The 12501-nt window shown below is 45.3% G+C and overlaps 1 protein-coding gene across 2 annotated transcripts in view; it reads right to left on the bottom strand.

Annotated features, from left to right (window-relative positions):
- JAK1 (Janus kinase 1) overlaps positions 1-12501 on the bottom strand; it is a 243689-nt gene that overhangs the window by 18402 nt on the left and 212786 nt on the right. For both annotated transcript variants that reach the window (XM_043878818.1, XM_043878817.1), the window contains 2 exons: positions 10692-10815; positions 8290-8476 (listed from right to left, as the gene is read on the bottom strand). In XM_043878818.1, coding sequence (XP_043734753.1) covers positions 8290-8476; positions 10692-10815 — 311 coding nt within the window. The remainder of the gene's footprint in view (positions 1-8289; positions 8477-10691; positions 10816-12501) is intronic.

Genomic DNA, 12501 nt, shown 5'->3' with positions numbered 1-12501 from the left:
GAACGGTTTAGGCAGTAGAGCCATAGAGGAAATCAGAGAAGAGAATGTGAACAGGGGCCATTTGCGGGCCAATTATTTGCATGGCCACTTCAGAGAACATGGCACTAGGATCAAGAGTGGGGAAAGCTGTTAAACCTCCATGAACCGGTTTCCTTACGACAAAAATGGGGCGCACAGTTATGCTCCTCACTGGACTGCCGTGAGGGATAAACGAGATGATGCTCGTGAAGGGCCAATGGCTGGTGGGAGGTGACTGCCCCATCACTGGCAGCCCCTGTGCCTATGACCAGTGTCACATCTGCCAGCGCCTTCATCTGTGTTGTACCACCTGGCTCCTGGAGCTTTGGCAATGATCTGCTAAGTCCTCAGTGTCAGAGCTGAACCATGTAGAAATCAAGCTCCAAGATTTGACTGCACGGATGAGAACGTGAGAGAATCAGTGGTGACTGGTCAATAGTTCCCCATCTCTTAACACGGTCACCCTCAGACTTGGAGAGGGGCAGCAGCACTGGGCAATGCACAAGAGAAGGAGACTTTCTTGACTATCACACTCATTCTGAGTGGCTGCCCCATTTTATTTATTCCATGAAGTTTCTTGGGTGCATTTAAGTGTGAAACCCAGGCTGGGGTCTGGCCATCGGAAGCCTGTGCTCAGAAGGCCTGAGGCACTGAGAAACTCAAAATGACTGTCTCTTCAATTTTCACAATTTCGCCACTTCTCTAATTTGCAGGTGGCAGAGGGAAGACAGAGGCTCCTGAGGGCCTACGTGGAAAAGCCACCCGCACACCGCATAGTCTCACTCTACCCCCCACAGCACCCACCCCCAAGGTCAGCAGAACTGACCCTCACCCCACAGTCTTGGGCTGGTAACTGCACTTGTAACTCTGCAGAGGGTGTGACATAGGGGAAAGATCACTGTGGCTGGAGTCGGAAAACGTGAGTTCAAATTGCCATGCCTCCTCTAACTAAGCAATCTTGGGTAAGTATAATGGATAACAACATACTACGGATTTTTTTGAAGATTAAATAACTTAAACTATGGAAGAACCTCAAACGGTGCCTGGCAAACTAAAGAATTACTCACGTGATAGTAGACGCCAGCAGCCATTATCATCACCATTATTATTTACTGCTACTCCTCTTTTTTTTTTAACTGCTACTCCCAGTGTAACCACTAGCGATATGACTAGTTGTGTGATTTTGAACAAGTCAGTGAATATCTCTGATCCTCAATTTCCTCATATTTATAATAGCTACAAAGAGCTAACTTAAAAATGCAGATAAACTGCTTGGGACTAGTAGGTACACACCAGTGTGGCAGCTGCTGCTCTAACCATTCACTCGACAGACATGAGGGAGTACCCATTCTGTGCTAGGTGCTGCCTCTCCCGTGAATCATCGTGGTGAGACCCAGATCCTGTCTTAAGAGTTTATAATCAAGTGGAGAGACAAACACTGAACATTCACTCAGTGCAGTGTTCCAGAAGCCTCAACAGAAGCCGTGAGAAGGGTTCAATCCTGTTCCTGTGTTTCTCCCACCAAAGCCGCCAGTTTCCGGTGAGGGTGGCAACTACACCAGAAGCCTCCCCAGCTAATTCCAGCAGAGAAATCACATCCCTGTCTCCAACCTGCTGCCACCTTCTCGCTTCCCAGGCCTGCTGCTCTCCATTTCCTCAGCCTCGGCCTGAACCCACTAATCCCTAGGAAAGCGAAAACTGCCTCTCATATCTGGAAGGAGAGACTATGCAAGTGAATAGGGTTGCTGGGCTCTAAGGTTATACTTCACCCTGAGGTCTCACATCAAGTGGCAGATGTGTTTTTACCTTTGCAGAGTATCTTCAAGCACAAAAACAAAGGCTGCAAGCTACACCCCCAGACTGGCAGGAAACCCTATCTGATCAACAAGCACACAAGTCCTTCCTCTTTCACCAAGTTCAATGACAGTGCCTTGCTAGGAGACCAAAAAGCGATTCAAACATCAAGCACCCAGGCCCCTTTTTGTGTTGGTGTTGCTTCCTCTGCTCACCCCGAATATAAAGACTCACAGATGCACTCCGTTAAAAAACAGACTAGAGATCTCTTCAAGAAAATCAGAGATACCAAAGGAATATTTCATGCAAAGATGAGCACAATAAAGGACAGAAATGGTAAGGACCAAACAGAAGCAGAAGATATTAAGAGGTGGCATGAATACACAGAAGAACTGTACAAAAAAGATCTACATGACCCAGATAACCACGATGGTGTGATCACTCACCTAGAGCCAGACATCCTGAAATGCGAAGTCAAGTGGGCCTTAGGAAGCATCACTGCCAACAAAGCTAGCGAAGGTGATGGAATTCCAGTTGCGCTATTTCAAATCCCAAAAGATGATGCTGTGAAAGTGCTGCACTCAATATGTCAGCAAATCTGGAAAACTCAGCAGTGGCCACAGGACTGGAGAAGGTCAGTTTTCAACCCAATCCCAAAAAAAGGCAATGCCAAAGAATACTCAAACTACCACACAATCTCACATGCTAGCAAAGTAATGCTCAAAATTCCCCAAGCCAGGCTTCAGCAGTATGTGAACCATGAACTTCCAGATGTTCAAGCTGGATTTAGAAAAGGCAGAGGAACAGAGATCAAATTGCCAACATCTGCTGGGTCATCGAAAAAGCAAGAGAGTTCCAGAAAAACACCTACTTCTGCTTTATTGACTATGCCAAAGCCTTTGACTGTGTGGATCGCAAAAAACTGTGGAAAATTCTGAAACAGATGGGAATATAAGACCACCTGACCTGCCTCTTGAGAAATCTGTATGCAGGTCAAGAAGTAACAGTCAGAAATGGACATGGAACAACAGACTGGTTCCAAATAGGAAAAGGAATATGCCAAGGCTGTATATTGTCAACCTGCTTCTTTAACTTATATGCAGAGTACATCATGCGAAATGCCACACTGGATGAAGCACAAGCTGGAATCAAGATTGCTGGGAGAAATATCAATAACCTCAGATACACAGATGACACCACCCTTGTGGCAGAAAGCGAAGAAGAACTAAAGAACCTCTTGATGAAAGTAAAAGAAGAGAGTGAAAAAGCTGGCTTAAAGCTCAACATTTAGAAAACTAAGATCATCGCATCTGGTCCCATCACTTCATGGCAAATAGATGGACAAACAGTGGCTGACTTTATTTTTTCGGGGCTCCAAAGTCACTGAAGATGATGACTACAGCCATGAAATTAAAAGACCCTTACTCCTTGGAAGAAAAGCTATGACCAACCTAAACAACGTATTAAAAAGCAGAGACATTATCTGACCAACATAGGTCCTTCTAGTCAAAGCTATGGTTTTTCCAGTAGTCATGCATGGATGTGAGAGTTGGACTACAAAGAAAGCTGAGCGCAGAAGAATTGATGCTTTTGAACTGTGGTGTTGGAGAAGACTCTTGAGAGTCCCTTGGACAGCAAGGAGATCCAACCAGTCCATCCTAAAGAAAATCAGTTCTGAATATTCGTTGGAAGGACTGATGATGAAGCTGAAACTCCAATACTTTGGCCACCTGATGCGAAAAACTGTCTCATTGGAAAAAGACCTGTTGCTGGGAAAGATTGAAGGGGGTAGGTGAAGAGGACGACAGAGGATGAGATGGTTGGATGGCATCACTGATGCGCTGGACCTGAGTTTAAGTAGGCTCTGGGAGTTGGTGATGAACAGGGAAGCCTGGAGTGCTGCAGTCCATGGGGTCACAAAGATTCAGACACGACTGAGCAACTGAACTAAGAGTGTCTTTAACTACACTTGCTGGGTCCTCAGGAACAACTGTGCTGCCCTTTCCATAAGGCCTGACTTCTCCTAAGAAAGGGATCTAATGTATGCAGGACAGTACCATGTGGCAGAGAAACATCAAAATAATTGGTACTCAAGGGATCTGGCACTGGGGATAGACCTGGCACTCAAAACCCCTTTGACCTTGGCCTTCAAAGAGACCCACTTCACATCTCCAGATCTGTTTTCTCTCCTATAAAATGGGACACTGATCAAGTGCCCCTATGTGTCCTTCCAGTTCTCACATTCTAAGAGGTGATGAATCTACCAGCAGGACATCAATGACACTGTCGATGGGGCTTAAAAAAGGGCAATCACTGGGGAATCCTACCAAACATACAAAGAAAAACCTACATCAATCCTTCTTTCAAAAAACTCAAGAGGAGAGAACACTCTCAAATTCATTTAATGAAGCCACCATCTTCCTGATACTAAAACCAGATACTAAAACAACAGCAAGAAAGAAAATTATAGGCCAGTATCTCTAATGAATACAGATGCAAAACTCCTCAATAAAATACTAGCAAATGTAATTCAGCAACACATAAAGAGGATCACACACCATGATTGACATGGATTCATCTCAGGGTCACAAGAATGGCTCAACAAACATAAATCAATCTATGTGATACACCACATCAACAAAAGAAAAGACAAAAACCACATGATCATCTCAATAGATGCAAAAAAAGCATTCGATAAAATTCAAATCCATTCAAAATGGATAAGAGAGGGAACATATCTCAGTAAAGCATGGAAACCTAAATGTCCACTGACAGATGAATGGATAAAGAAGGTGTGCAATATAGAGAGACATATATAAATATATACACACAAACACACACAATGCATGTCTGATATACACATACACAATGCAATACAGAGAGACACACATAAATATACACACATACACACACATGATACATGTCTGATATACACATACACAATGCAATACAGAGAGACATACATAAATATATATACACATACACACGATGCATGTCTGATATACACATACACAATGCAATATAGATAGACATATATAAATATATATAAACACACACAATGTACTTCTGATATACACATACAAATGGAATATTATTCAATCATATAAAGTATGAAATAATGCCATTTGCAGCAACATGGATGGACCTACAGATTATCAGACTAAGTAAAGTAAGTCAAACAGAGAAAGACAAAAATCATATGATCACTCACATATGGAATGAACTTATTTCTAAAAGAGAAACAGACTCACAAACACAGAAAACAAACTTATGGTTACCAAAAAGGAAATGGAGTGCACGCCAGGATAAACTAGGAATTTGAAATTAGCAGACACAAACTACTATATATAAAAATAGATAAACAAAGTCCTACTGTATAGCACATGGCACTATATTAAGCATCTTGTAATAAACTATAATGGAAAAGAATCTGAAAAACTATACAGATAAGTGAATCACTTTGCTGTACATCAGAAACACAACATTGTAAATCAACAATAATTCAATTTCAAAAAAAGAGCAAGGGGATTTATGTATATGTATGATTGATCCATTTTGCTATGTGGTAGAAGCTAATTGTAAAGCAAATTTACTACAGTGAAAATAATAAAAGCAGCAAAGTTCCTCACCTCTTCTATCCATTTCACGCTGTGATCCACTCATGAGTCCTCACTGCCTGCACAATAAAGTCCCAGTTCCATGGTATGGCAACCAAGGCCTCCGATGATCCTGGGTCTCTACACTCTTCGCCTCCCCATCCCTTCTTTCTAAGTGCACTAAACACATTCAGTTCAGTTCAGTTGCTCAGTCGTGTCTGAATCTTTGCGACCCCATGAACCGCAGCATGCCAGGCCTCACTGTCCATCACCAACTCCCGAAGCCTACACAAAGTCGTGTCCATTGAGTCAGTGATGCCATCCAACCATCTCATCCTCTGTCATCCCCTTCTCCTACTGCCCTCAATCTTTCCCAGCATCACGGTCTTTTCAAATGAGTCAGCTCTTTGCATCAGGTGGCCAAAGTACTGGAGTTTCAGCTTCAACATCAGTCCTTCCAATGAACACCCAGGACTGATCTCTTTTAGGATGGACTGGATGGATCTCCTTGCAGTCCAAGGGACTTTCAAGAGTCTTCTCCAACACCACAGTTCCAAAGCATCAATTCTTCGGTGCTCAGCTTTCTTCACAGCCCAACTCTCACATCCATACATGACTACTCGAAAAACCATAGACAGACCTTTGTTGACAAAGTAATGTCTTGACTAGAAAAACCTTGACTAGACGGACCTTTGTTGGCAAAGTAATGTCTCTGCTTTTTAATATGCTATCCAGGTTGGTCATAATTTTCCTTCCTAGGAGTAAGCGTCTTTTAATGTCATGGCTGCAATCACCATCTGCAGTGATTTTGGATCCCCAAAAAATAAAGTCAGCCACTGTTTGCACTGTTTCCCCATCTATTTGCCATGAAGTGATGGGACCGGATGTCACGATCTTAGTTTTCTAAATGTTGAGCTTTAAGCCAATTTTTTCACTCTCCTCTTTCACTTTCATCAAGAATTCTTTAGTTCTTCACTTTCTGCCATAAGGGTGGTGTCATCTGTGTATCTGAGGTTATTGATGTTTCTCCCAGCAATCTTGATTCCAACTTGTGCTTTATCCAACTCAGCGTTTCTCATGATGTACTCTGCATATAAGTTAAATAAGCAGGGTAACAATATACAGCCTTGATGTACTCTTTTCCCAATTTGGAACCAGTCTGTTGTTCCATGTCCAGTTCTAACTGTTGCTTCCTGACCTGCATACAGGTTTCTCAAGAGGTAGGTCAGGTGGTCTGGTACTCCTATCTCTTTCAGAATTTTCCACAGTTTACTGTGATCCACACAATCAAAGGTTTTGGCATAGTCAATAAAGCAGAAGTAGATGTTTTTCTGGAACTCTCTTGCTTTTTCGATGATCCAGCAGATGTTGGCAATTTGATCTCTGGTTCCTCTGCCTTTTCTAAATCCAGCTTGTACATCTGGAAGTTCATGGTTCGCATACTGCTGAAGCCTGGGTTGGAAAATTTTGAGCATTACTTTACTAGCATGTGAAATGAGTGCAATTGTGCGGTAATTTCAGCATTCTTCAGCATTGCCTTTCTTTGGGATTGGAATGAAAACTAACCTTTTCCAGTCCTGTGGCCACTGTGGAGTTTTCCAAATTTGCTGACATATTGAGTGCAGCACTTTCACAGCATCATCTTTTAGGATTTGAAATAGCTCAACTGGATTCCATCACCTCTACTAGCTTTGTTCATAGTGATGCTTCCTGAGGCCCACTTTACTTCACATTCCAGGATGTCTGGCTCTAGGTGAGTGATCACATCATTGTGATTAACTGGGTCATGAAGATCTTTTTTATACAGTTCTTCTGTGTATTCTTGCCACCTCTTCTTAATATCTTCTGCTTCTGTCAAGTCCATACCATTTCTGTTCTTTACTGAGCCCATCTCTGCATGAAATGTTCCCTTGGTATCTCTAATTTTCTTCAAGAGATCTCTAGTCTTTCCCATTCTATTGTTTTCCTCTATTTCTTTGCACTGATCGCTCAGAAAGGCTTTCTTATCTCTCCTTGCTATTCTTTGGAACTCTGCATTCAATGGGAATATCTTTCCTTTTCTCCTTTGCTTTTTGCTCCTCTTCTTTTCACAGCTATTTATAAGGCCTCCTCAGACAGCCATTCTGCATTTCTTTTTCTTGGGGATAGTCTTGACCCCTGTCTCCTGTACAATGTCACGAACACATTAGCCCTCTACAACTTTTCTGCAGTGTCTACATCTGCCTTCTGCTTTGCCCTGCACATGCGTGTTGGGAATTCCCTTAGCCTACTGGCAACACTGCTCACTGTCCAACACTTGGCTCAAGATCCACCTCCTCTGTGTAGCCATCCACACCATGTGACCCTGGGATCTTGACCATCCTCTCCTCAACCTCAGGGTCTAATATGTGTGTATTATGCTGATGATCATATGCTACAGTGGCCTCATTTACCTGTAACATTTTTTTGTATTAGGCTGGAATCCCTTGGGAGACAGGGACTGAATCATGTGCATTTCTCTGTGACTCTAACATAGTCCTTGGCCCACAGAAGATGTGCCAGGACCATTTTTGAGACAGACAGTAAACCACTGACAGGGGAACTCTCAGGACATTTTATCAAAAGGAAGAAAAAAAAATTCTTGCTTACTAATCCTAAACATGCCTCTTTCTGCAGCTTAAATGAGACACTGAGGAAAGGTGTATGTCTTCTCTATAGAAAACGCTGACACCTGAGGAACAGGATCTGAACCAGGGACAGACGTGTAACAAAACCCAATGAAAAACACCTAGAAGTTGTTGGGGAAGGACCATTTTCTTCAAAGAGCCCAGCATCTTTCGGTTTGCCTGGGTCTTGGAGCATGGTGAGGGGATGCAGCCTGCCTCTGGTTGGAGAGACTGACCTCGGGGCTTGGGCTGGCAGCAGCGCTTCAGCACAAAGCTGATGTTGTCCGTGCGCAGGATCTGCTTCTTTAGGTGGCTCATGAGGTCCCCAAGGCTCGGGAAGCTGCGGTCCGAGCCATGCAGGCTGTAGCGGCCCTTCTGCACCTCAATCTGAAAGTTCTTGAACTGTTTCTGGATACCCAGCACCTGCCATTTAGGAAAATAATCAGAAAGAATTTGTTTTAAAGGGGGTCAGGCAAACCTCTCCTGGGTATGTATGATGTTAACAATAGGAGAAGCCAGGTGGAGGACAAACAGAAGCTCCATACTATCTCTGTAACATTTCTGTAAATCTAAAATTATTTAGAAATGAAAAACTTATTATATGTAAATAAGAATAAAGGTAAACATTATCTAATAATATATGTTATCTAATAATAATATTAGAAATAATATCTAATAAAGGAGATCCAGGAGAAGGTGCTGACAAGTGGGAGTTACTAATAACACCAGAGAAACAGTCTCATACAGCAATGATTTCCACAAGAGCATCACTTCATTTTGGCACTTAAAATGAACTCCATGAAAACACCGACCTCAGCACTGTGGCTACAGTTATATGGCAAGGTGCAGGTGAAAAAGCAAGCACTTTATAGGGGCTTTCCTGGTGGCTCAGAGGTAAAGAATCCACCTGCAATGCGGGAGACCTGGGTTAGGAAGATCCTCTGGAGGAGGGCATGGCAATTGACTCCAGTATTCTTGCCTGGAGAATCCCCATGGACAAGAGGAGCGTGCCTGGCTACAGTCTATGGGATCACAAAGAGTCAGACACGACTAAGCATAGCACAGCAAGCACTTTTTAGCGGCTGGCAAATATTATTACATATGAAATAAGTACTATAGCAAAATGTATCCAGGACCTCCCTCAAACTGAACTCTTCTAAGAACCTGTGGGGAGGTGTGCGACGGCTGTCTGGTCTCGTTTCCGGGTTGCATGGTGCCCAGAGAGGAAGTACAGCAGATGCTTTCCTTCATGAGAACTTTTGTACAAAGAACACTATTTTCGTGGTTAAAATAAGGGCCAGAAAGATCTGCTTATGGTGTAAACTAAGACAAGATATTTAACATCTTGATGCCTCAGTTTCTTCATCTGTACAATGGTGATAATGCAACCTGTCTCAAAGAGCTATAGTAAGGCTTAGATGAGAGTATACAGGTAAAGTGCTCAGCACAATGTCAGCTTAGCTGAAGCAAACAGTACCTGTGACCCTGTGTCTGATTCCTGTTTTCCCCAGGTAACCTGACACCAGGTAGACCACGGGACTGAATCACTGACATTCTCGGTACAGCACAGATCGATTCCACTTCCAAAGGCGGCTGGGCCGTCTCATGCTCCCATCCCTCGTAAAAACATAAAAGTTCCTCCAAAGACTGGCTGAATGCAGAAGAAAGGAATCCTGCCAAGGCAACAGGCCTGCCAGATGCTGAGCCACTGCACCTGTATCAGCCCCAGGCCGTGGTGTCCAGGAGCAGCCCAGGCGAGCAGTGGCCCCTCCAGGCTTCACCCAGGACTCTGGCAGCACTGGGCTCCTTCCACCACCTCCCCCTCCACTCCTGACTGAGTCCAGCCCCAGGGATTGGCCTATACTTTTCCTCCCGTGTCTGAGGCCTGCAGTACATTCATAGGCTGACTCTCACCTGGCCGGCCCCTCCCCCCCCTCAGTTCTCCCAGTTCATGGTGAACCCAGTCAACACTAGTGTATTTATCTGGACTAATTCTGTAAAACTCTCTCTTTTAAAGTAGTTCATTCCTTGTATTTTTTAAAAAATTACATGAATTACAAAGCACTGTGGTTTAGTAAGGCCAAGTCAGGAATTCAGCTTCTACCTGAACCAAAATCTTAGGATTTCTCTCACATCATTCCCAGCTTCCAACCACACCCAACTCACTAACAGAAATCTTGTTAAAACGCAGGACAGCAATTTGTCTGGTAAAATGCCTGCAGCTACCATCTGGGGAAAACTGTGTTAGGCCAGATTTCCAATAGGTCTTATTGGCACAGGTCTGTACCAGTGAATGCCACAGACAGACATAGCTCTGGGTCTGTGATGGCGCTGAGTATAAAATAAACCACTCTAAGCCACCGCGTGTTTTGTGTGAGCTAGTTTTCTGGCCACATTCCACCTTCCAGAGCACAGAGAACCCTGCCATGGGTCCCCTGAAGGAAGAAACAAAGGGTCTTGAGGACAAAAGGGTACGCTGCCTGGAAGCGGGCTCCGTCTGGAGTGCAGACGGCCCGTGTCAGAACTGTGGCGGTTCCTCAGAGGCCCAAGCCTTTCTACTCCCATCCGCGAGGGTGGTCCTCGCTGCGGAAGCTCCTGGATGAGGCTGAATATGGCCCAAGCCAGTGTCCCAGCTGACCTCAGATTTTTCAAAGCAGGTGACAGTCATGAGGATGTTGTCGAAGTCGGTGCAGCTCCACCGCAGCACGTACATCCCCTCCTCACTGCCTTCTTGCCGCAGCTTATTGATGGCATATTCTGTGCTAGAAGGAGAGAGAGGCAGAGAGAAAGAGCTCACACCAAACAGAAGCACGCCAAACCCATGGGACGTCCACTTCCCTCAGCTGCCTCAAGTCTGACATCCCCTTGTATTACCTGTCCTGGGTCCTAACGTCCTCTCCTGTATAAGACATGAGGCAGCCTGAGGTGCTGAGAAGCCTCAAAACAGAGCAGGTCTCCAAGTTCGAGAAGGGGGCTCAGCCCATTGCCCCTGAGCCCACCCATCCCCGACTTTCCCACACACACTGTCTCCACTCTAGCCAGAAGAGCTCCCCCAGGGCTGGGACGTGGAGCTGCCTTGATGCTGTGGTGGGGGTCCCTCCGCCACCTCCTCAGGCTGCACAACTAGAACATGAGCCTCAGGATAGCAGGAATTTTGGGCTGTTCTGTTCATTGCTGTATCCACAATAACCAGAGCATGCCTGGCTCATAGCAGCTTATCATATCACTTATCAATAGATAAGTGAACAACTGAGAAATAAACACTGAATAAAGAAACCAACGAGAACTGAAGAGTTGTGAGTAGAAAACATGCCTGTCCGACACTCCTGTGTCCCCAGGATGGAAGAGTCCTACACAGAGAAGGCAGTGAACAGACAGCTGCTAAATAAGTCCGCACAGGAAGTTACTACATCCAGTGAGTTCTGCTCTCTGAGTGCTGGTAAGGGGGCTGTGTGGTCAACATGTGTTAGAAAGACACCGAGGGCTCCAGTCACTGGGTGACAAGGGCAGGCAGACAGAACCAAAGTACATAAACTTAACGTGGCAGAAGGTAAGAAACGCCACTGGAACAAACAAAGCCGAGTGAAGGAGTCAGGCAGCGTGGGGTACAGAGAGGGAAGAGGTGTCATCATGTTATATAAGGTGGTCAGGGAAGACGTCACCAATAAGGCGACATGTGAGTGACCCTGAAGGAAGTGGTGGCTGAATGGATTCGGGAGGGAGGGCCTTCCAGTCTAAGGGGAGAAGCAGGTGCCACAGCCCTGACACTTAGCTATAGCTGGGATATCTGAGGGCCATGCTTTATTATAAAGCTCAGCCCTTGCTCTGCAATTCCGCATGTGTCTGTGGGAGCCTCTCCACGCCGGGACCATACCACTGACAAACTACCAGTCCACAAGGCAGCCGGGATTGGGAAGAAGGTGGGGACCGCTTCGTGAGAAAGGTGGCTGAAGAGGTGCTTCCGCAGATACACTGTGGTCTGGAAGAGACTCAGGAGAAACACAGCAGCTGTGTTCCTCTGCCTGAAGGACAGTCATGGATAAGAGGAAGTTGAATTGCTACCGCTCCAAACGGCAGAACTCAGATGAGCAGACAGAACTTACAGGCAGGCAGACCTCAACTCCCTGTCAGAAAGGTGAGCAAGTCTGCAGAGCTCCAAGCTGCTCGCTGCCTTGTGAAGCACTAGGGGCGCCATCACCAGACGTGTCTGAGCTGCAGGTGGGACGAGACACCCAGCAGAGCCCCTTCCAGCACCAAGGCTGGGTCACCCTCACTGCGCACCTGGCACCACAGGACAAGCCCACTCGGGATTCCATTTCTCACCACACCATGTGCTGCTGAGATCTGTGTGCTCTTTCTCGAATCACCCAGAGCATCTGGCACAGCAAGGAGTTAGGATATGTAGCGCTTCTGGGTCAGCTATGGAGAGGTGAGGGGTTCAACTGTGA

This window comes from Cervus elaphus, chromosome 20, assembly GCF_910594005.1.
Source record: "Cervus elaphus chromosome 20, mCerEla1.1, whole genome shotgun sequence".
In the NCBI taxonomy this organism is placed as follows: domain Eukaryota; kingdom Metazoa; phylum Chordata; class Mammalia; order Artiodactyla; family Cervidae; genus Cervus; species Cervus elaphus.
The sequence above is the reverse complement of the archived record's forward strand: the minus strand, read 5'-3'. Positions and strand labels throughout refer to the sequence as shown.